At 37.3% G+C, this 26,069-nt stretch overlaps 1 protein-coding gene across 1 annotated transcript in view; it reads left to right on the forward strand.

Annotated features, from left to right (window-relative positions):
* The window catches only part of LOC127278123 (phosphoribosylformylglycinamidine synthase), a 117,496-nt gene that overhangs the window by 36,088 nt on the left and 55,339 nt on the right, over positions 1-26,069 (forward strand). Inside the window, exons 7-10 of the mRNA XM_051299677.1 lie at positions 500-757; positions 1,007-1,080; positions 23,521-23,677; positions 23,950-24,293. Of these exons, the coding sequence (XP_051155634.1) occupies positions 500-757; positions 1,007-1,080; positions 23,521-23,677; positions 23,950-24,293 (833 nt within the window). The remainder of the gene's footprint in view (positions 1-499; positions 758-1,006; positions 1,081-23,520; positions 23,678-23,949; positions 24,294-26,069) is intronic.

Genomic DNA, 26,069 nt, shown 5'->3' on the forward strand with positions numbered 1-26,069 from the left:
AGGCAACATCAAATTTTACGCATAGTCGAATTCGCAGTTAGTTTCTCTCATGAATTAAAACTTGTTAGGCGGAAAATTAAAATTAAATTTTGCATGTTTATTAGGGTGGATATTAAAATGGTCATTTTTTAATTCGATTCATTCTATCCCTTAATTCGATAGGATATATAAAAAAATTCACATAGAATTGAATACAATTTAATGAAATAATAATCATGTACATAGGCTTTAGTGTACATGTGTGTACAAGAGATTTATAAGGTTTTTTAATTTGTAGAATTCTTAAAAGATTCTGAAACATTAAATAATCCATTTATCCAAACCCACATAAAATTAATATTTAAATGTAAGCCGCTACAGACACTTTCTTATTAAGAGATAGGGTTCAATTTTATGTGAAAATTGTTATTTTTTTATTTCCTATCGAATTAGGGAGTGGATTGAATCGAATTTAAAAATTACCAATTTAATTGCCACTAATGTTTATAAATTAAAATAGATTACGATTTACCATGGGAGGAATACGATACCTATCCAAGCAATCTTGCTTCACCCCTTGAAATCATTGTGGAAGCCAGTAATGGTGCTTCTGATTATGGAAACAAGTTTGGAGAACCTGTTATTTCTGGATTCGCAAGAACTTTTGGAATGAAGAACTTAGGTGGAGAAAGACGCGAATGGATTAAACCAATTATGTTCAGCGGTGGAATGGGAAGTATGGACTCCAGTATGACTAAAAAATTGACACCAGAAAAAGGTTTTTATCTTTGTAATAATACATTAGTTTTTAAATTTTTGTGCGTTTTATGTATTAATCAAAAAACATTACTTTATGATTTTTTTATCTGTGCGAGGAAATTAAGATATTCCTAGGATGTCCTGAGAACATTCTAATGATATCTTAATTTCTGGATACTTCTAGGACCCCTGTAGAATATTTTGAAATATTAATTGTTGTGAGGGTAAGAATTTAATTTTTTAAATAACATATTAATTCATATTTTAGGCATGAAAGTTGTGAAAATTGGTGGTCCTGTATACAGGATTGGAGTCGGCGGTGGTGCAGCAAGTTCTGTTGAGGTAAATATGTTACCTTATTTACTTTTTCGCATGTAATTCACTTGTTTTATTCGTTCAGTAACTTGAGAAACTTCAAGTTACCTCAAGATTATGGCTTTTCAATCAGGAAGTTATTCTGTGGAGTCCATCTAAGATGAACGTGATATTTCTTTCTCCAATAATTAAAAATAAGGTTCTTTATTCTGCCCTCTAAAGTTATAGAATGCTTTGATTTGTTATTTCTTCCCTTACTATTATCATATACATACAAATAACTAATTGATGGAAAGTTATAATTAGATTTTATTAAATGAAATAATAAGGAATACACACTTTACTAGGAATAAAATTCATTAACTTCTGCAATCTCAGAAGTTTTAGTTTCCACTTCTACCAGTTCCTGGACAATGTTGACTTTTTGTGCTCTTAAGGCCTTTCTCCAATATGTTCCTAAATGTTTGGGTTGCGTGACTGACACGTTGGTTCGCAAGCGCAGTGACGTCGTCAAAGCATTAATACCAATCGCGAACAAAAAGTTTGGTTTATGTTCCTCTTATCCATATCTTCCAACTTTACAATTTTTAATACAAATGTTTCTCGACGGCTTTTAATAATTTTAATTATTTAATATTTTTAAATAAAAAATCCAGTGACTTTAAATCATTAACCAAACTTTTTGTTCGCGATTGGTATCAATGCTCTGATGACGTCACTGCGCTTGCGAACCAACGCGTCAGTCACGCAGCGTAAACATTTAGGAACATATTGGAGAAAGGTCTTTACTAACATTCGCACGGCTAACTCTACATCTATTCCGTCCATATAAATTGTCGGACGATATTGATTAATGATGGCTTAACTTAACTTTTGAGTTCTTTGAACGTTTCGGAGTCGATTTCACACTCTCTTCTGCACATAGTCTATACGTTCCCTTTTTATAATTTAAAAATCATCCCCATAAGCATTCTCATTGAGAATTGATGCAAAAGTCTTGGAATCGCCATGGCCTATGTAATTGCTTTTTTTTACGCCATACCCTTCTTTTGATCACAAAAACATCTTTTTTAGATTCCACTTCCATTTCTCCTGCAGATCTTTCATGATTTTTGGTACATTTTTCGTCGCCATGGTTTTCTTTCCATTCTAAATATAGAGAATTCTTGGATTTATTCTTCCCTTGTCCATAAGCATGACAGTAACTGCTTCGCACGTCCAGGTCGATTAGTATTATATGCGATACGGGTTGTTACTCCAAACAAAGATTTAATTCGTCTTTTTTTCCAGGTAACGTCTCCAGACACTTTGAAATTCGAAATCGGTATTCATTTTTTGTTTTCTTCTCCAACAACTTTTTTACAATGATAATCAAAAACTGTCTTAGAAGCAGCCTAAGGGCTAAATTACATTTTGATGTAAATGCAGAATGCAAAACCGAAAATAATAAAAGTGAAAAGGATAGTGATATATCCTTTTCCTTTTCACTCTCATTATTTTCGATTTTGCATTCTGCATTTACATCAACATGTAATTCCAACTTAAGAGTCGCATGACAAATACTATTTTGCGATTTATTAAGAACATGAATTTATATATCTAAATCCAGTTACACTTGACAACGAGTTTGAAATCAACACCACAGATTCCAGTTTCTTTAAACCAGGATTACATTTTGCTTGCATTTTTCACAAAATAATGTCTGATAATACTGAAAACAAAATAAAAAATTCAACAATTCGATAAAAATGCAATGGATTAACAATCACATTTTCACTCATAGCACTGGAGAGTTTTATAGAACTAACACTTTGACCTTTCCTATTATCACTCTGACTTTTATTGTGCAGGTTCACATGAAAGGGTCTAGGGGGATAAGTATACAAAAGTTGCCCCCAGACATATTTGGTTCATACTGGCACCATGAATTCCTACCCATAAAATTCTGCAAGTGTGTACCTTCTACCTGCTTTTTGTAGGTGTTATGGAGGGGGAAAAATCAAAAGAAAAACTTATTTTTCTCGAAAGCTACTGAACCGATATTAATAAAATTTAAACATGTTATAAATATGAGTAACACAAGTAGAAAAAAAACTTCTTAACATTTTTTTTTCAAAACTACAATACGAAAAACTGTTCTGTTTTCATTAACGCATTTGCATGTGTTGTCCAGAATTCCTGAAACACCATCGGTATTAGGCTTACATTTTACAAAGCATTTTTATGACGTGCGAGACTCATAACGAAATGGAACTTTTAATTTCAGCATATTACTTTGTTCTTTAACGTATTCAATTTTTACATTTCCATTAGTGTCAACCATTTCAGCTAAATAAAAAATCGATTGGGTGAGTTCGTATGAACCAGTAAACAAAATTTTTAAATCTCGTTCTGTCATTTCAGGGAAGTCTTCAAGATCTTCTGAAGAAATACTTTTAAAATGTACCGTGCGTCGAAGCCACCTGTTTTCCTCTACCTCTTGCAAAAATATTTTCTTTACCTTTTTGGCTGTGCATCCTTTAGAGAACTTCATCAGAAATGTCAATATCAGAAAGAAACCTTTTTCCAAACATGTTGTTAAGAAATGCTGCTATTTTAAAGTAAATTCCAACTTTTAGAATTAGTTTCTTATCAATTTTATGATCTAAAAGGTGATGTTTGTGTTTCATTATACCGGCACACAAGACAATTTTACTGACAAAACGAGAGTCATTGGATTCTTCTGTTGACAATTGTTTTCTTTTTCCTTTTAACGCTGGCATTAAAACACTGAAATTATCTGCTTCTAATTTATCTAAATAATTCTAATTTGGATCTTTCATTACCTCTTCTAAAATTGTAGCATCATTCTAGTTTGCAAAAAATGGCCCAAGTATGTCAACAACAAAGCCGTCAGTTGTGTATATAGTGAACGGTCTACACCGAGGAAAATTTTTCTGACCAGAAAAAGATTTTCTCTGATATTCGCTGTTAGTACCTTTCTGATGTCAAGTGTATGCACCGTCACAAATCAGAAACAATTTATCATTAGCATTTACAATTTTTTGGTATTTCAGTAGTGTGATTCTGAATAAGCTCTTCTCCATTTACAGAATGAATACCAAAACAAGTTGGTAAAACGTCAATTTGGAAAGACTATTAAAAAAGAGCAATAATCATAAACATCGTGCTCGTCTTTTAATTTAAAAATAGAAGTTATCATTCTATTAGAGTTTACAGTTCTTAGTCTAAATAAGAAAATGACAAGCGCTTGAATTACGGATAGATTTTCGGTGTTTCGTAGAAAATTTAACATGTCTTTTAAGCGTTTCAATTCTTCCCAATTTAATCCAGTAAATATTTCTATTTTTGAAAAAAAATTTTAAAAATTTTTCTCCACTTGTTTCACTTATATTTATAACATTTAAATTATATTAAAATCGATTCAGTAGTTTTCGTGAAAAATGAGTTTTTTGATTTTTCTTTTCGCCTCCATAACTCCCATAAAAAAGCAGGTAGAAGGTTTAGACTTTCAGGATTTTTTACTTATATTGGTAGGAATATATGGTGTCAATATGAGCCAAATATGTACGGGGTCAACTTTTGTAAGGATCTTCTACAATACCTCCGAAAGACAAGTCCAACTCCAAGTGCCTTGAAGTTGGATGCGCGCGCATAGTGTTACCAACTGTCACTGAGTTGAAAGAGGACAGTATATTTGCTCCATTAGTAAGAAAAGTTCATACAAATGTAGCAAAATAGTCTTTCATTCTATAGGTAAAGCCTTGATTTTTCTCTCCGAGTACAAGGACAATTTTCCCGTTTTTGTCCTTTATTGATTTATTATTTCCTTTCATTTTTGAAGACAAATCTCTATAATTCTCTTCAACTCTCGAAGAAAGAATACAATCAATATTCTCCAGTTTTGAGCAATCTTCGCATAAAAACGGCTCTACGTTTTCGGCATTTCCAAATTCGTATAACTGGCAACACAACTTTGTATTTTTGGTAGGTAGAATCTCTGTAAAGTATCAATTTTAAAAATAAAATGGCACTATTTTAAACAATGTTGCTACGGTCCTGCAAAATGAGGAAACGTTCTGATTTCCTTTTAAGGGGTTTCCTAAATTTTTTTGCCCTAAAATAGAAGGTTTTTAAAAGATCGTGTACTCATAAGTTTTAAAATATAATTGATCAAAAGTTTTTACATGTTACTATATACGTCAAGAACTATTCAAAAAAAATTGCGATCTTAAAAAATATTATTATGCTCCTTCTACAGAGGTCGCTATGTACACTGGTCAAAATCAAGGTCCTTTACGGTAACCCCTGTAGCTCATCGCAGAATCATCTAAAATAAAAAAATCAAACGTGATTTTAAAGTTTATGACCTAATACAGGTCCTAAACTTCGAGATATTAAAAAAAATCAAAAATTAAAAAAATGGCAAGCTTTGGAACCCAAAAAACTGAAAAAACACCATTTTTTTGACAATCAATCACTCACAAAAACCTGATTATTGAATATTTTAAATATATTAGAGGTTTAGGACCTGCAAAAACTTCCACTGAATCGAATGCAACTTGAATTTTTGAAATCGGTCAAACGGTTTTTGAGTTCTACTGGTTACCATTTTTAAATATAGTGTTTTGAGAAAAAAGCGTTTAAAGTTTTGATATCAAAAGGTTATAATGAGTCAAGCAGAAGTAACTAAATCAGCTTGAAAATTCTTACTCAGGGGTTTTTGGGGTCGCTGATTACGAATATGATGTCAGAATTTAAAAATTCAAAATGGCGGATCCAATATGGCGGACGAAAATTTTAAAACTAATCGGATTTGCTCGAAAATGATGAAATGATATGAATATGATGAATTGTCCGTACTGGGTCCATGACCATGTCGGGTTTATTATCAGCAAACCAAAAAACCTTCTTTATATTTAAATTTTCGAATTCTGTCATCATATTCGTAATCAGCGACCCCATAAATCCTTTGAGTAAGAATTTTGAGCCAATCCAAGCATTTTTGCTTCCTCGTGGAGGAAGCTATGTAGTCCTTTCGTTTATAAAATTTTTAAAAATGGTGAAAACAAATTTTCCTCTATATAGAAACATGTTATATGAGATCCTGATCAATTGTCCGGATGTATGTATGTGTGTGTGTGTATGTGTGTGTAGATAGTTTTTGTGAACACGATATCTTTAACAGGTTTTAATGGATTTGGGTAAAATTTGGTAGGCTTATTTAACACATTAATCTCTCAAAAATGACGAGAGGATTTTTAAAAATACCCAAAAAAAAAATTTTATCGTCTTTTTTCCAAAAATTTTTTTTTAATTGAAAAAATTTTTAAATCGAAAAATTTAAGGTAATATATAATATAATCGTCTTCTTTATGTCAAGATGAATCGATTGATATATATAAAATATAGATTTGATTGAAATTTAAAGAATTAATGGAAGTTAAAAAATCAAAAATTCTCATTTTAGCTAAAAAATGATGTGTTTATTTAAATTCATGTTTATATATGAAATAATTTTATTTCCTGCATTGAAACGAATTGGTTGGTATATATAAAGTATAGATTTGATTGAAAATTTGAGAATTAATAAAAATTGAAAAATCGAAAATTCATATTTTAGCTAAAAAATTTTGTGTTTTTTTAAAATTCAAGTTGATGAATAAAATAATTGTATTCCTTGCATTAAAACGAATCGATTCGTATATATAAAGTTTATGTTACACTCAAAATTAATTAAAATTTTCTTTATTTTTCAAAAAATTTAATTAATTTAAAACATTTTTAACTCGAAATTTTTTAAATCAATCAATTGAATTGGACAAATTTATTGCTTCCTTCACGAGGAAGCGAATTTTTTGCTTCACATAATGAGGAAGCATAATGTTTATGAAATAAACATAAAGGACCCCCTTCTTGTTTAAATTTGTCCGTCATCTTGGATCCGCCATTTTGAATTTTAAAAATATGACTTGAGATTTGTAATCATCGACCTCAGAAACCCCCAAGTAGTAAATTTCAAGCAAATCCAAGCATTTTTTAAAAACTCGTCCGCCATATTGGATCCGCCATTTTGAAATTTGAAAAATGGACACCGGATTCGTAATCAGCGACCCCATAAACCCCCGATTAGGACATTTCGAGATAATCTAAACACTTTTTAAAAAACTTGTCAGCCATATTGGATCCGCCAATTTGAATTTTTAAAATCTGACATTAAATTCGTAATCAGAGACCCCAATAACCCCCGAGTAACAAATTTCAAGCAAATCCATTCGCTCGGTTTATCGTGGGCACGAAAGGGTTAATTATACGATCTGTAGACGCATATATATATATGTATTTTGTTAAATAACTTAAGATTATGAGCGAATTACGATCTAATGATTTAACCACACATTCTTAACATACTTTCCTATCAAAAAAATGAAAAAAAAATTCGATTTTTTTGACCAAAAAAATTTAGGAAACCCCTTAATTTCAGATAACCTCCAAACGATGATCACTTCATCTTCACTTCACTTTCACTCCATTTTCACCTCTTTTTCACACGATGTTTTCTTCATCATCACTTTCATTTCATTTTCACATTATGTTTACTTCATCTTCACTCCATTTTCACCTTACTTTCACACGATGTTCACTTCATCTTCACTTCATTTTTACTCCATTTTCACATCATCTGAAAAGTCTAATAAATTTAATGAAATTATAATATTTAGAAATAGTAGCATACTTGTTAACCCCTTCGCAGTCGAGTAGAAATATCGTTTGTGGGCCCAAAACGGTCCGAAAAAAAATTTCCAAAAACATTTTATACATATCATATGTAATGATGGACTTTCGCGCGTTATAGACAACCCGCTTGCACCGTCCACATTATCGAAACACTCAAACCCACTAATAAAAACTCTCAAAGGGAGATTCGCAACCAACAAGAATCGCTGGTGCATTCACGATTCACAAGATAAAGATGCGACTCACCTACGTTGACCCAAGACTGCCGGACGACGACGACGCTGACAGAAAATAGTCAAGGATAATGAAATCACTTTAAAACTCTATTTAATTAAATTCTATTTATTATAATAATTTAGTTAATAATAACACTGTGCAACTGCACTTAATTCAATAGCGACAAGCAATATATACAGCTACGGAGAATACAGACTCGACTCGACCACTGCGAAATATCGACTGACCATCGACCCGCCAAAACTGCCCAAAATCACCACCAAAAAGAGGGCGCGCTGTCATCCATCCTTGTCAACCCCTGTCGCTCCATCCTTCTCGCTGACGAACTTGGCGGCAACCTGTCTCGGGAAACGGGAACCAACGCTGACAATGAGACCTTTACTCTACACACACGTGCGTAAATTCCAATCTCGAGACTTGCTATGAACACCTGTTTATAGCACGCTGACAACAAACGAACAGCTGACTGATCGAGAGGGGTAAAACGCTAACTTACAAAATTTAATATAAGTAACGATTCACATCGTTACAAATCCCTCCCCTAGGCCGATAATAGTCCGCTATTATCGCCGATCAAACCCAAAACGAAATTAAACGCTGATATCAAAGAACAGATTTATTTCAAAAGAGGGGGGGATACAAAATATTAATAATAGGGGGAGTGTTTAACCCGTCGCTCCTCCAAAAATTGAGCCCCCGCCATTTGGGCCAATTCGTCTGGCCAACTGGCCAACTGGTTCTCCAATAAACGCAAATCCTCCAGAAGAGACCCACTCTCTCTGGACGCTGACAAGGGGCTCGATGAAGGCAAATCGGCGGAGGCACTAATCTGTAAAAAACCTCGATTAGTACCCCTGTTGTATGGCCGACTAACCGCTGTCCCTGTTACGAGAGACGGACGAGGGATAGCGTCAGTGTCCCGCAACAGGGACGCACGCTGAATACCTCGCTCATATTGTCGCTGAACTTGGTGCCACTCCTCGAAATAGTCGGCGCGACGACGCCGAAGTTCGTTGTAACTGGACTCACCGAACTGGCGAACCATGTCCTTTTTGTGCACCCTGGCACAACGCGGGCACGCAGAGAGGACAACTCCTCGCCTGACACAATTCCAGCAGAATGAGCCCAACTCCTGGGGACACTCCGTCAAACGATGTCCCTTCTGCCAACAGTTATGGCACGCGTTCTTTGGCGGATCCAGTTCCCGATCCGTGGGAATGACGTCCAATCCGCCAAACATTCTGCCATGTCGAATGATCGGCAGAGAAACACGATCGTCCGACCTGCTCTGACTGGCCGGCGGGTTGGACGGACGCTGAAATTGCGGGGATCTCGAACGGCGCTGACAAGTACTGGTTATAGTAGAGGACCGTAATGGAGGTCCTGGTTCTGCGGACAACTTTGAGCGGACGGCTCGTGCCGCTGATGATGAGCGCCCAGAAACAAAATCCTCCTTAAAGAGCTGGCCCTCCCTCCGACGACGAATCTCCTCCTTCTGCCTAGCCCTCAGCTCGTCCACCTTGGACCTCTCTTGCTGGGGGGGAGAGTCCAGAAGGACTTGGTCCAATTCGGCCACCGCTTGCCGACTCTCCTGAGCCTCCTTGCTCTCAGCCATCGACTCAAGCCGAATTTGAACCCTTTCGACGCTCGGACGACAGGCTTCTCCGTTGCCTGCGAAACGGACTCAAGCCTCGGACGCTGCGTTTTGGGGACAGCACCGAGAGACCGCGTTACGGCGCTTTCCGCCAACACCGATGGCAATCCTTTGCTCGCCCCGGAAGCTCTTGGCGACGAAGCCTTGCTTGCCTACGCAATTTCGTCTAAGAGATACTTCCGGGCGACATCCATGGGTGGCGGGAATTCGGGGAGGCTACGACGAGCCACGTCTTGCCTACCCGACCACTGTCGACGGTGTGCGGCGGAACTCCACCACATTTTATTACTCCTGGTGGCACGCTTAGAATGGCGGTGATGGTGACTCCTTGCCGACTCCCGACGGCACGCTGGCATTCAACACCTGCAACAAACAAACATCAAGTTGCTATTCCCTAAGAATGCCCGCAACGAGGAGGTACAAACCGTTTCAAGTCAGAAACATGCACCTTAGCAACACGGCGATTATCTTCGGATTTTAACTCGTAAACCGACGCTGACAACTGCTTTATTATTTCATACGGACCTTCATACTTGGGTGCTAATTTGGCCGAAAACCTTTGTGCCGCATTAGACAACTTATGTGTCCGCCGTAAAACACGATCGCCAACGCTGAAAACCGCTTCACGCTTATTCCGATTATAGTGAGCCGTTTGCTTTTCCCTCGCTGAATCAATAAATCTGGCTACCAGATCGCGCAAAGCGTCCAAACGTTTCATGCGATCGACCCATAATTCCGGATCAAGACGCTGAATTTCGCTTTTTTTCTCGACTTCACGACGTAGACTCTTGACCGGCTCTGGCTGACGACCGTAATTCAAGAACGCTGGCGACGCTTTAGTCGATGACTGCACAGCCGTGTTAACAGCATGTCGGAACTCATGGACATGTTTGTCCCAGTCGCGATGGTCCGCACCAACGAACGTCGCGATCATGGTTTTGAGGGTACGGTAACTCCTCTCCACCGGGTTGGCCTGTGGGTGGTAGGGTGGAGTCGTTAAATGTTGCACGCCATATTCTTCCAATGTAGCTTTCAGGACTTTGTTGTCAAATTCTTTACCATTATCGGTCAACAAAAAACGCGGAGTGTTCCAACGAAATACTACTAATTCCACGAACGCCCGGGCTATCGACTTTCCGTCCGCTGACCTAATCGGTTTGACTTCGATCCACCGAGAAAACAAATCCTGGAACACCACTAGATGGCGGCACTGACTCTTACTAGGCGGAAACTCCATACAATCCGCCGCAACTACCACCCACGGATGCTCAACCACACGCTGACCCATCAACCCTTGAGGTCCCTCCTGAGACACTTTAAAACGCTGGCAATCATCACACGACTTAACGAAATTATGGACATCGAACCAGATTCCCTGCCAATAATAATCATCAGCAACGCGCTTATACGTTTTCTCGACACCTAAGTGTCCCGCTGACAACTCGTTATGTGCGTCGCTAATGACACGATCTCTAAATTCCGCTGGCACTACTAACTTCCAACCTTTTTCATCGTTCGAAAAGGGCGACAAAATCGGACAAGCTTTGTGGCGATACAACTTATCACCCACTACCGTCCAACCTGGAAAACGTTGGGGAAATTTCTCGACTAATTCCTTACGCTTTAAATACCATGGGTCGCTAACCGTTTCGAACGCAGACAGTTCCTCGCTTTCTTCGAACATTCTCGATAAAGCATCCGGAACATGATGGTGAATTCCCCTTCTATGCACGATATCGAAGTCCCACTGTTGTAACTCGAGGGCCCATCTTGCCAGCCTACCTGTGGGGTCTTTGAGGTTACGTAACCACTTAAGCGCGCTGTGGTCCGTAATCACCGTAAATTTATACCCCTCAATGTACGGTCTAAACTTTTTGATGGCCCAAAGCAGTGCAAGACACTCTTTCTCGGTCACGCTATAATTCTTCTCAGACGCTGATAACGCTTTACTGATATAAACTATGGGGTGTTCACCATCCGCTGACTCTTGGGTAAGGACCGCCCCAATCGCGAAATCGCTCGCGTCGCATTGAATCGTAAACGGTTTACTAAAATCAGGTCGGGCTAAAACCGGCGCTGATACCAGTTTAGATTTCAATGCCAAAAACGCTTCATTTTGGTCGTCCTCCCACTCCCATTTTCGGTCTTTCCGTAACAGACGTAACAATGGCAACTTTAATTCGCTATCATTTTCAATGAAACGCGAGTACCATCCGACCATACCGAGGAAACGCCTTAATTGTTTTAAATTCTGCGGCGCAGGGTACTCAACAACCGGCGCTATCTTCTCGGGGTCTGGACGCAAACCGCTACTGTCGAGAACATAACCTAAGTAGGTTACTTTCGAACAACCGAATTCGCATTTTTCTGGATTAACCACTAATCCCGCTGACGCTAACTTTTCCAAAACTACCTTCAACCAACGCACGTGTTCATTGTAGTCATTGGTTACCACGATAATATCGTCTAAATAACCAAAAACGACCGGTTCAAACTCGGGACCGAAAAGTGAGTCGATTAAACGCTGAAAAGTCATAGGGGCATTGGTTAACCCAAACGGCATACGTTTAAATTGGAAAAGACCTAATCCAGGAACCGAAAACGCCGTGTACTTCTTACTAGACGCTGACATAGGTACCTGGTGATAAGCTGCTTTTAGGTCAATCTTCGAAATGTAGCGTGCTTTTCTAAGCTTATCAAGGATCGAGTCCACGCTAGGTATCGGATAAGCGTCCTTTACGGTCACTTTGTTAAGATCCCTAAAATCAAAACACAAACGCAAAGTGCCGTCGCTTCTTTTGACCACGACTGGAGCCGTGCTCCATTCGCTCGCAGCTTTTTCTATTACCCCTTGTTGAATTAACTTTTTGACCTCCTCTATCAACCAATGTAACATCATCGGTGACATTCTCCGCGGCCGATGTTTAATCGGCGTCGGGTCTAACACGCTAATATGATGTTCGGTAAGGGTTGTCATACCATGCTCTACCTTTTGGGGTAATACTAGTTCATCAACCAGACTCTGGACTTCCTGACGCTGTTCAAGCGCCAATTCACAAATACCCGCACACTCTGCGTTAATTGTGCCGTCCAGACGCTGATTTCTACTCTCCGCGAATTCATGCCATTCGCGGCCGCTAATTCTCCACAAACCTTTACCTAACTGGACCTCAATGTCCATTTCTTTACAAAAATCATTACCAAGCAACAAATCATGGGACAAAGAGTCGATGGCTATCAACTCAAAAGAGTTGGTGCAACCATCAACAGTCAACCATAACTTCAACTTTCCAAGAGATTTGGTGGATCCGCCTATAGCACTATGTATTGCTGACTTTATGCCTACTAAACGATCCTTGAATTTTTGCGCGAGTTTGGGACCTACAACTGACACTGTCGCTCCCGGATCAAACAACGCTAAATACGGTTGATCCGCTAAAAATACTTTAAAGAAACGTCTGTTGTCGCTGATACTCCCGAAATCCGTCTCGTCGATGATTGGGGATTCAACTGCACCATCTGCAGTTCCCACCCCCTCCTGGACTACACGTGCTGATTCTCGAACAGCACTTGGAGCTCCACTAACACTAGGAGTCGCTAATTCATCCTGCCCGATCGAGACGCTGATAACATCACCCGACAATTCACCGAAATCTCTATTATACCTTTTATTTAACCTTTGCTCAGACCCCTGAGACTGATTCGGATTAGTTATTGGACGTTGCTCACAACACCCGTTCTCCCTAATCGGAATATTATTGCTGTTTAGAACAGTATATTCAAACCTTTGAACATCGTTCACTAGTGACTCTAGGCGTTGTCCACGACACACGTCCTCACTAGTCGCAATAATATTGCTGGGAATTCTCTGTTCACACCTGTGAACATGATTCACCAGCAGTTGAGGACTCTGTTCCCTACAGATGTCCTCATTAGTCGCACTTTTGCTGTTTCGAACATTATGTTCAGACCCTTGAACATCGTTCACTAGTGACTCTGGACGTTGTTCACAACACACGTCACTAGTCGCTCGGTGGCCGACCACCTGACAGACACTACAGGGGGCAAAGTACGGACGCTGATTTGACGCTGGCTGACCAGCGTCACTCTTAGGTCCCCACTGAGGGCCACGCTTCTGCCCATAATTAGGTCCAACCTGGGGTCGGGGTGGTCCGCTATTGGGAACACCTTGAGCAGGTCTAGGAGGTGACGACTTAGATTGACTTCCGTTAGTTCCCCTAGGTGGCGCTTGATCCGCCCTAAATGCTTCGACCACGGGTTCGCTTTCCTTTACACCTGAATCCTTTTGTTTCGGAGACTTTTTCTTACTCTTTTTCTTCTTGGGGGGTTTAAGGGCACTGCCGTCCCCTTCCGACTCCGACGCTGAAATATCTAATAACGCATCTATTTTGTGCGCCTTATTTACTCCAGAAGGAGCCGCTGACGGTACTCTCATTTTATCTTTGGGGGGAGGTGGGGCATACCGTTTATCTATATCGCGTATGCGCTCGTAGCGATGCAAAGTTTTCTCCAATTCGCTAAGCGAAATGTTCTCATACGTTGCTATGAATCGGCGGTACTCCGGTGTCAACCCTATAAACACGATCTTCAACATTTTAGACGCTGAAATCGGACGTTTAAACTGTTGAGAAATTAAACGAAGGCTGGTTAAATAAGAAGAAATTCGCTCTCCTTTTGCCTGAGTGCGCGCTTTTAATTCTTCCCACAAATCCTCTTCGTCGATATCGCCACTGAATTCTCTTAAGAATAACTTTTTGAAAACTCGCCACGATCTAATTTCTCTTCTGGTGACATGATACCAACGACTCGCTGAATTTAATAACACGATAGGGATTGCCGCTAGTAGCTCTTGGTCGCAGATTTGGTAACATTCTCTACAATCCTGCACGCGAATTAAAAATTCGCCCGGATCTTCTTTATCGGACGCTGAAAATTTTAAATTCCAGCTCTTTAAAAGCTTAGCTGCGCGTGCACCCGAAATTTCGCGCGAACCCGGTCCCTGCCCATAGTGAGCCTGGTTTGGGCCGTATTCGTCCTCCGATCCTGACTCGTCCGAAGACAAGTTCAAAAGTGCTGCATAATGGCCTCGCGCTGAGTTACCGCTATGTGAAAGGCCATCCCTACGCTGATTCGCGCTATTTTCCCGGTTTTCCCCATAGTTAAAATTTTGCTCTGTGTTACCGATATGGCTCCCCCCATAAGATTTAGCTTCCTCCCTCCTACCTCTCTTTGCCCACTCATCCCTTTCGGGCGGGTCTAAAACCTTTTTAATATCGTTGACCAGACCGGACACGCGATCATGACACTGATCTGGGAAACTTAAGGGAGGTTCGCTAAATGAGTTTTGTGGTTGTGAAACTTTTGGTACCGTACCTGAACCTAGGTTACTATCGGTACCCTGCATAGGCAGAGCCGACGCTGAATTACGTAACGCTAGTCCCTGACGCTGACTATTTTGTTCGGGAGGCCGCGGCGCCCAATTAACCTCGGTATTAGTGTTATGGGTAAACACCGTACCGTTATGGGGGATATAGCACATTCGAGTGTCGAATTGACTAAACCTCCCTATAGGTGGCACAAAACTAGGCGTAGCCACGCCAGAGTTCGGTAATGCCCAAGTTACTGTTGGAGACGTCCCAGACGTTCCACTTGTCACCGTCGGCGCTACTGACGTTACATTAGACACCGCACTGCTAACAGCCGTATCAGCCGCTGATATTATGGCTGGAGTCATACCCGCTGACTCACAAGTCGTTAGTATCTGCTGATCTAACCCGGTGTTATAATCCACGTCGCTGGCCACGTCACCGCCCAGATTCACCCCCGCTTCGTCGTTCGTGTCAATTTGATCGATTGTCAAATGCACTTCCGGTATAGGTAATTTATCTAGATCCGGCATAGCCTCCACTAGAAAAACCTCCTCCGAATCGCTAGCATCAAATCTTTTTATCCACGGAACAAAAACTATTTCGCCAAAAACTAGTCTTGCCCGTACACGCAATAAACGCTCGCGCAATACCTGCACCGAACCTAATGTGCTCACATTATGACTCATCAGTTCTCTCACGACGTCACTGATAGGCATACGCGTTATCGATTGCCAATTTGCGCTAATATTCGGATTTTCCAAAAGTTTCGCGAAGTGACGCTGATATACCTCCATTGTCGATGAAAGCAAATTTTTCACTCTTCGCGATAACGAAACTAATTCCGGAAAATTATCCACTTTAACCGATCAAATAAATAACGCTGACGAAAAACAAAATACTCTTTATTTAAAAGAAAAAAAACTCTGATATTAAATCGCGGCACTCATACAACTCTTTCCGTTTTCCGAAAACAATTAAGTTGTCGCTGAAATGTCGCTAATAACCTTGTAACGATTTACCGAACACACAAAAAAAAATAAGAATAAGAGAGAAAAATATTTTCCGTTTATACGAAAAGGAAAAAAAAAAAATTCTCTATAAAGTCCACAAAATAAATTTCCAAAATAGCTTAACGAATAATCAATTCCTTAATTTATTCCGATTAAAATTGGACGCTGAAAAGAAACACACTTTTTGTAAAATTATAAAAAAAAAGAATAGTCTCTAAACACAAAAAAAAATTTTTTGTTGCACCCGCAACACTAAATTACGTCCAATCATACAACTTCCCAAACGCCACTGACACAAAAAAAACTGATTTTTTGTACGTAGCGAGTAAGTGTAAATTAAATAAATAATTTTCTTTTTTTTTTTTTTTTTTTTTTATTAGAGAAAGAAAGAAAAATTAACACCTAAAAAACGAATTAATTCACCGAACGCTGACTCACACTAAATCACGCGGCAATTATAATCGCTTAATATCACTTTTCTCAAAAATGAAACTCTCTCAATAATAGTCTCTTCGAGAAATGAGCAAAGCCTCGCTTGTCACTTGACAAGTTTGTAGTTTCACGAACGAGGAAAAAAAAACTAATTTGACGCTAATAAAAAAAAATCTTTCTTTAAAAATCCCGATTTACACTCACGGTGATATTAAAAAAAAATTTGGTCGATTATTTAAAAGTCTTGTCATGTACTTCATGAACACGCTGAAAAATCTCGCGCACTCGCATATCATTTACATTACTTGTCTCAATTGACTCGCAGAGTGCGTTATAAGTCGAGGATATTTTCCTAATACTCGATTTAATCGCACTCGGTGATATAGTCAAATTAAATCCCATTCAAAAAAGAAAACCAATGAGAGAAATTCACATAAAAAAAATAAATATATTCGCACTTGGTTAAAGTTTCAAAATAAATTCTCGAACACTCAATAAAAACAAGAATGTTTGACGGAGAGAAAAAAAAATTTATTTTCGACAATCTTCAAAATTTCTCCGTTCACGCTGCCTTGCTTTCACAGCTGACTACTGCCCGCGCTGCGTCACCCGCGTGACGTCATTTCCGAGCACATGTTTGAGAATTAATCTTTAAAGGGACGCTTATCTTCACTAATACCAAAAAAAATATTCCCAATGCTCCGCGAACAATAATGAGGAAAACAAATTTAAATATTACCGTCAATTCTCACCTTAAAAAAATTCGAGAATTTCATTGATTATTTCCGATAATCAATGACGCTGAAACTATACCTCGCGACACCATTACCGGCACACAACCGCGCGAAACAGAAATTCTTTAATTTCCTTAATTTTTTTTTTTAAATGTCGGACACACACTGACAAAAATAGGAATTTCCTCCTCGCTGACAAACACAACACATAAACAAAATCTTGTTAATATTAGCTTGGTTGCAAATTCCCCTCAAGGGATGCCAAATGTAATGATGGACTTTCGCGCGTTATAGACAACCCGCTTGCACCGTCCACATTATCGAAACACTCAAACCCACTAATAAAAATTCTCAAAGGGAGATTCGCAACCAACAAGAATCGCTGGTGCATTCACGATTCACAAGATAAAGATGCGACTCACCTACGTTGACCCAAGACTGCTGGACGACGACGACGCTGACAGAAAATAGCCAAGGATAATGAAATCACTTTAAAACTCTATTTAATTAAATTCTATTTATTATAATAATTTAGTTAATAATAACACTGTGCAACTGCACTTAATTCAATAGCGACAAGCAATATATATACAGCTACGGAGAATACAGACTTGACTCGACCACTGCGAAATATCGACTGACCATCGACCCGCCAAAACTGCCCAAAATCACCACCAAAAAGAGGGCGCGCTGTCATCCATCCTTGTCAACCCCTGTCGCTGCATCCTTCTCGCTGACGAACTTGGCGGCAACCTGTCTCGGGAAACGGGAACCAACGCTGACAATGAGACCTTTACTCTACACACACGTGCGTAAATTCCAATCTCGAGACTTGCTATGAACACCTGTTCATAGCACGCTGACAACAAACGAACAGCTGATTGATCGAGAGGGGTAAAACGCTAATTCACAAAATTTAATATAAGTAACGATTCACATCGTTACACATATTAAAGGTTTTTGGGGTCGCTGAATCCGAATTTAAGGTCAGATTTTAAAAATTCGAAATGGCAAACTCAATATGGCCGAAAAATTTTAAATTGATTCGATTCGTTCGTATGAAGTTCATACAATCGTAGTATGTTTGTCTTACATACGTTTGTCGTATGAACTTCTTACTGAGAAACTATGAATGTTATAGTGTAATCGTATGAGAAAGTTTCATACATTAAACGTATGCGTCTTCATACTAAAAGCACATGGTTTTTTTCTCCGTGTAATTATGTTTAGTATTTTTTTTCTAATGTGGACATATATGTTCAAAATCACAAAGGTGGCACGACTGTTTTTTACATATATGGGCCATCGGCAGTCAAGGGGTTAAATTAATATAAGGTATTAGTGTATTTTTCATTACCTTTTATCGAATCGTTAATATCTATAACAGGAGAGCTAACTTTGCTACTCTTGTCATAGGAGTCGTTAATTTATTCTTTTTTTTGTGAAAGTTTTGTACACATAATTTTAGCCTCGAGTATATTGGAGCGATCAATATATACTCCAAAAAAAATTGGCAAAAATTTCTGCTCTCATTACATTTGAATCGGAAGCTTTATTATTAAACAAAGATTGTTTAATATTTTTAATTTCTGAATCACATGCAGTACTTGAAGCAGGAATTTTGCCGAATCCAAATTTGTCGACTAAAATGCAGGACCAATGCGGGATACTTTTTATGTCTCGCATAAAACCGTTAACAAGAGAAGGTATGTGGTAAGCATTATCGTGTTCACCGACTTCCTCTACAATTTCACGAGCATTTCTTTTTATTCCTATAGCCCAGTTTGTCTAACAGTTTTCTTTTTTAGGTTCATCGTTGTCATCGTCATCGAAGATATTCTTATCTTCCGGATGACATTTAGTGACATTATTATTTAAAATTTCATCGATGTCTTCCTTTTGTTCATAAGGGTCGATTAATCGTTGGAGTTTTCTCTGCTTTTCACATTCTGTTTCTACATTGCTGTTGATCAATCGGCCATCTGTTTCATATGTCGCAACTATAAAAACAGCTTTAAGTACTGCTGAGGCAGTAGATAAATCGCGACATAGAATAAGTTGACCTATTGCTTTTTTATAAAACATGGACATTTTCTTGGACCTAGTTTGCCTTCCTAAAAAATCGACATATAATTTTATGAAATGAGCTACGTCAATTCTGACGTAACACTTAGGAAGGTTTCCCTCCCAGCAAGCTTTACATTACTTTTCAATAGTGAAATATTGCGTGAAACTTCGTATTACTGCCGTCAGTAATGTTTTTGAACCTTCGCAAATGAATTCTTTCGGATGAGGAGCACCCGAACGAACCTACTCTGCTAGAAAATTTGCAATCTAAACAGTGTTGTGTGATTCACTAATCATTGCAGCAACAATATACTGTCCACATTCATCACCCACTGTTATTAAATATAAAAAAATTACTTTTAATTTCTTTTCATTCGGAAGCGAAATTCTTTTTATTATGGATCCAGTCGCATCCATTGAGGCACTTCCTCCAAAGAGTTTTACGTGGTGTCTCCACAGTCTAATTTGATACGCGGTCCAAAAATGCACGAAGAACGGTGTGTGTCCAATGTTGTAAATTTTGTTCTTCCATTCACTTGATTGCATTATTTCCAAAGTATTGCGCGGATCAGGCTGTAGGAGGCTGTCCAAACTTGCTAACTTTGAACCAGATGATTTCGATGTGTTCACGTTTTAGCTCTGAATACCTTCCTTAATTGTCTTTCGTAGCAATCTACCAACAAAGCAACAGTGTGAAACAAGCTTAACGAAAACTCTCTCACCAAGGAAGTTGTATCAACCTTCACTGAACTGGGCAAAGGGTATAGGGGGTTAAGGATACAAAAATTGCCGTTGCAGGTATTCTGTTCAAATTGACACCATATATTGCTACCCCTATGAATATGAAATTCTGCAAGTATGAACCCATAATTCGAATTTTTGGGGGAGTTATGGTGGGGGAAAGGAAAATAAAGAAATCCATTTTTCTCGAAAACTACTGAACCCATTTTAATGAGCTTTGAATATGTTATACATGTCGCTAAGACAATTCTAAAAAAAAAATCTCAAAATTTTTTTTTGAAAAAAAGTCAAAAAAAATTTATTTTAAAATTTTCAAAAGTTTTTTTTGGGGTGATTTTTTGAAGTGACCACTTTAATTTTTTTTTAAAAGTTACCTTATAATATCCCCTTTAACATATATTTTTTTCAGATTTTTAAAAAATGTAGTTTTTGAATAATTTAACTAAAACCATCGTCGCGCTACATGACGCAGCGCGCACAGTGTGCTGATGCAGTATACAGGGTATTCCAAAAGTATAGAAACTTTCAAATATCTCGAAAAGTAAGAATTTTTGTAGAAAATGTTCAAGACAAAAGTTGTTCCAAACAAAAAGATGTACATCTTTGAAAGCAAAAAATTGGGCCCGGAGCCCAATGTTGGGCCCTACAATGAAAAGTGATTTTCTTAAATGAGACCACTAATTTTCAGTATCAAATTCGTAATCCCCATGAAATTCTGCGTTCAAACATGTGGTATAAGTGCCCAAAATATTGGGCCCAATCCAAGATATTGGGTCCAAAATTTATCAACAGATAAATAAATTTTAGAAAATCGCATCTTGGAGGGATTTTGAGATCACAGGATTAGAAATTGAGCATAGAGCCCGATGTAAGATTTCGCAGCCCAATGTGAGGCAGTAAAAAAATTAGTTTTTTTGTATTTCGTAATCGTTATGAAATTCTGGGCTTAGACTTGTGGTACAAATTCCAAAAATATTGGGCCCTCACAAAGGACTGCAGAATCTTACATCGGGCTCTATGCTCAATTTCTAATCCTGTGATCTCAAAATCCCTCCAAGATGCGATTTTCTAAAATTTATTTATCTGTTGATAAATTTTGGACCCAATATCTTGGATTGGGCCCAATATTTTGGGCACTTATACCACATGTTTGAACGCAGAATTTCATGGGGATTACGAATTTGATACTGAAAATTAGTGGTCTCATTTAAGAAAACCACTTTTCATTGTAGGGCCCAACATTGGGCTCCGGGCCCAATTTTTTGCTTTCAAAGATGTACATCTTTTTGTTTGGAACAACTTTTGTCTTGAACATTTTCTACAAAAATTCTTACTTTTCGAGATATTTGAAAGTTTCCATACTTTTGGAATACCCTGTATACTGCATCAGCACACTGTGCGCGCTGCGTCATGTAGCGCGACGATGGTTTTCGTTAAATTATTCAAAAACTACATTTTTTAAAAATCTGAAAAAAATATATGTTAAAGGGGATATTATAAGGTAACTTTTAAAAAAAAATTAAAGTGGTCACTTCAAAAAATCACCCCAAAAAAAACTTTTGAAAATTTTAAAATTAATTTTTTTTGAATTTTTTTCAAAAAAAAATTTTGAGATTTTTTTTAGAATTGTCTTAGCGACATGTATAACATATTCAAAGCTCATTAAAATGGGTTCAGTAGTTTTCGAGAAAAATGGATTTCTTTATTTTCCTTTCCCCCACCATAACTCCCCCAAAAATTCGAATTATGGGTTCATACTTGCAGAATTTTATATTCATAGGGGTAGCAATATATGGTGTCAATTTGAACAGACTATATGAAACCCTGTTGGTAATACAGGTTAGATAACCATAAAGGTAATTCCAGCATATAAGAAATTTGAGATGAATCATATACGATGTTCACTTGGAAACGAATCAGTCAAATACAAGGAAAATGACTTTGCCATGGGTTGAGTCCGTTCTTAAATCATAATAAACTCCCATGAGAAGAATACATGAGAAAAATGAATTCAAATCGCATATGCCGTACATTGATATGTATAATTGATTTCAGTAACAATTTCCAACGTTCAATCAAAATAGAAACAGTAAAAATAAAATAATGAAAGATTAGATTAAGACTGCTGAAGCCAAGCTCCCTCTGGGAAAAACAAAGTGAGACAAACTCCGATTTGAATCAGAAACATCAATTATATTTGTAACGCGGGAAAATGACAACACCGGGTTTTAAACACATTAAATATACTTAAACCTTGAACAGGGGTATACATTTAAGATATTAAACTAGCGAAGACCACAAATATGCAAGGTGACACCGCAGATACACAAAAGATGTTTACATAGTCTCACAAGGCCTAACAAACAGCAGAGGTCACAGCACGACAACAATGAGTCACTTCTAACTCAGATAAAACAAAAAAATTCATATAAAAAGGCGGGAGTGTAAAACCGCACGGAACAGCATAAAACATGAAAAATGACCCCTTAGAATGACACAAACAATTTGAACAATTCACCAAAACAGTCACAATGAGCGAGAGTAGTATAGTCACACTCGCATTGAGAACAAAACACAGAGCGGACCAGTTTTAGAACCAACTTCTAAGAACAATTCAGAGAGCACGTGGTAGAAATAAAAATTTTAAAAAAGTTATGTTGCTTTCAAAAGCAGAACAAATCATGTGAATTCACTGCACAGAACTTGACTAAAAATAAAACTTGATGTCAGAACAAATCAAAAATAGAACGCAAGAACACAAAAACTCTCTCTCTCCTTTTCCATTGCCTGGGCTTCCGTTTCCTGTTTTTTTTGAGCCCATTTTGGCTTTCTCGAAAATTCCCCTTACAAGAAAAGAAATCTAGATTTTTACGCCCACCCCATATTTAATTTCCCTGCACACTCTTCCTTCTCTCATCTAAATCTTCCATCCATGCCACACCTTGTCCGCTTTCATCCAAAATCCAACTAATTACCTCACCTATTCCCTAATTATCCTTCCAAACATTAATTCCTCTTCCACACCTTTCTAGCACATGCCCCTAATCTTCCACCTCGTACCCACATACCCTGCACATTTTCTCCTCATTCCTTAACCAATATCTACACGTATTCACTCCCTCACCCATTCTAAATCTAACCATCCTACTCCACTTTGACTCCTTTCCTTTGCCATCAAGATTTTTTTGGCACCCCAACCCGCTTCACCATCTTGTACCATATGTTGTACTTCGACCTTAGTATCCTTTGCCATCTTTCTACCTTATCCATCTCTTTCCTCCCATTTTGACATTTCTTTTTCCCCCCTTACCTCCCTTTCCACTACCATTTCTCTGCATCGTTGAGTCCACATAAGACGATAATAAAATCGAATATAAAATGATTATTTCAATCAAAATTAATTTTCGTACTCAAAAAAACTTTTTTTTATGTAGATTGAATTAGAAATAAGGTTTTTATTTTAGGTTCAAGGTGACAACGAATCGGATCTGGATTTTGGTGCTGTACAACGAGGTGATGCTGAAATGGAACAAAAACTTAATCGTGTTATACGCGCTTGCGTGGAAATGGGAGAAAAAAATCCTATTTTGAGTATTCATGATCAAGGTGCTGGTGGCAATGGTGAGTTTCTTTTTACTAATTCTATTACGGTAAGCAGTCATAGTCATTTTAAAAATTCAAAATATATTTAAGTGTCATTTGTAAAAGTTGTACTTCTTGTTTAAACTCTAATATATCACTACGTTTTATTTGTTTTAAAACTGTATCTATTTATTTATTTTTTAATCGATCTACTTATAATTCATAAATAAAATCTCCGTGAGGAATCAAAGTGTTCGTTATATAAACACAAAAATTCATACTTTAACTTGTATTTGTTATTTTTATTTCAGCTAATGTTTTAAAGGAAATCGTTGAACCTGCTGGAGCTGTAATATTCACCAAGAAATTTAATTTGGGTGATCCTAGCTTATCAACTTTAGAACTTTGGGGTGCAGAATACCAAGAAAATGATGCTTTCCTTTGCAAAACTGAGGATACAGAATTATTAAAACAAATAGCAGAAAGAGAGAAGTGTCCAATAAATTTTGTTGGAACTGTAACTGGAAATGGAAGAATTATTTTGTCCGAGGAAGAAGATTGTGACGAGAGCAAATATTTAAATGGCTCTACTAAAAATGTTAAACATCCAGTCGATCTTGATCTTGAATTAGTCCTTGGAAAAATGCCGAAAAAGGTAAGTAAATATTTAAATTACTTGTTATTATTAAATAAATCTTTCCATAGCGAAATAATATCACACTCATCGACCAGCGGAATATTGGCGATGCCCAAACACACAAAAGGCATTGACGTTTTGAAATCCTTGCTTGATACCATCATCAAACAATGAGTCGATTTGCTTGTATCTTCATGCATAACAAAATGTTTACTAATTTGTTCATTGCTAGAACATTACCGCTGAAACATTATTTTAAAATCATCAACAAACCGTATTGCATTGTTTTAAATGAGAACCAACTATTTTCGCTTTCACAATCATATTTTAATCCATGAACTTTAGAATCTTTAGGTTATATGCGTTTTGAAGGATCAATATATTTATTAAATTCTGCATAATTACATGTAATGACAATTTGTAAGATATCATTTGTCATACTAAATTCTCCTATTTCTCAATCAAAGAAGACTGTTTAGAGAGAAGAAGAAATAAAAGATTTACTTTCCTCTGTATAGGTCAAATTAGTAGAAGCAACAGCGGACATTTCTAAGTTATGTCTTCTTTTTGATACTTCAGTTTTAGTCTTTGCTTCTTTAGCCGGTGTCGATTTAATTTAAAAGGTGACATTCACATTTTCATTGACCTTAATTTTGCAGATTTATTAACTCTCTCATTATGCTCCGTTAAATTTAATCCAGGACTTAAACTAAACTTTTTCAAAACATCCTGAACTTATTGCTATTTGGTTTCATCGCTTTGGCTGAACCCCCATAAAATTGTTTCCAGTTTTTTTTTTTTTTTTAAATGACCTTTATCACATAATCTGCATTTTTATATCTTAATTCATATAGAAATTAATACTAAAAAGTGGTTTTTATTTTGAATGAATAAATTGTAGTTATACTTCTAATAAGATTTGACGAAAGTCACTTTTTCATTTACGTTGAACGAAAGAAAGAATGCAGAAAGAGAAAACAAGACAAACCTATGTGAAAAAAGAGACAGACCAGTTGCCGTGCAATATATTTTCTCCCTATTGACGATTCAAACAGCTACACTAGCGCCACAGTTGAACTAACGTAAGCGTGACTCGCTCTGAAGCAGTCTCTGTTTTGACAGTTTATTTCAAATTATTTAATTATTCTGATATTTTTATTCCCTTTGTAAAATAATTTTTAAGGGTTAAATAAAGAAAAATAATTTAGAATACATTGAGTGATACAAAGCGAGTCACGCTTACGTTAGTTTAACTGTGGCGCTAGTGTAGCTGTTTGAATCGCCAATAGAGTTCTGAAGTATGTTCTTAGCGCCAACTGGTGGTGAAAATTTCAAATACAGTAGAACCTCGATTATCCGAACCGAAAAACATTTTAACCGAACTTCTATTATCCGAACTATTTTTTGGTCTCCCGAATTTTAAATTTTATTTTCTCTATTTATTTTATCATTCAAAGCAAAATAACCAAATTTATGCCAAAAAAATCTTAAAAATTTCCGAATTTTTTGAGTTTTTAATATATTATTAATTAATATATATTTACATATATGTATATACTTATGTATATTTAAAAACATATGTATTAAGTTTCATATATAGTTCAATTGTACATATTTTTACTTTAATTATTAAAAAAAATTTAAATCTCTATTATCCGAATTTTTGATTATCCGAACCCGGCCTTGCCTAGATTAGTTCGGATAATCGAGGTTCCACTGTATGTAGGTATCTTGTTGCATTGAATATAATTTGTCCTGATCGCAGAATTTAATTAATTAATGATTGGAAAAAAA

This window comes from Leptopilina boulardi, unplaced genomic scaffold, assembly GCF_019393585.1.
Source record: "Leptopilina boulardi isolate dan_hultmark-lab unplaced genomic scaffold, ZJU_Lbou_2.1 LbouV2_195, whole genome shotgun sequence".
In the NCBI taxonomy this organism is placed as follows: Eukaryota; Metazoa; Arthropoda; class Insecta; order Hymenoptera; family Figitidae; genus Leptopilina; species Leptopilina boulardi.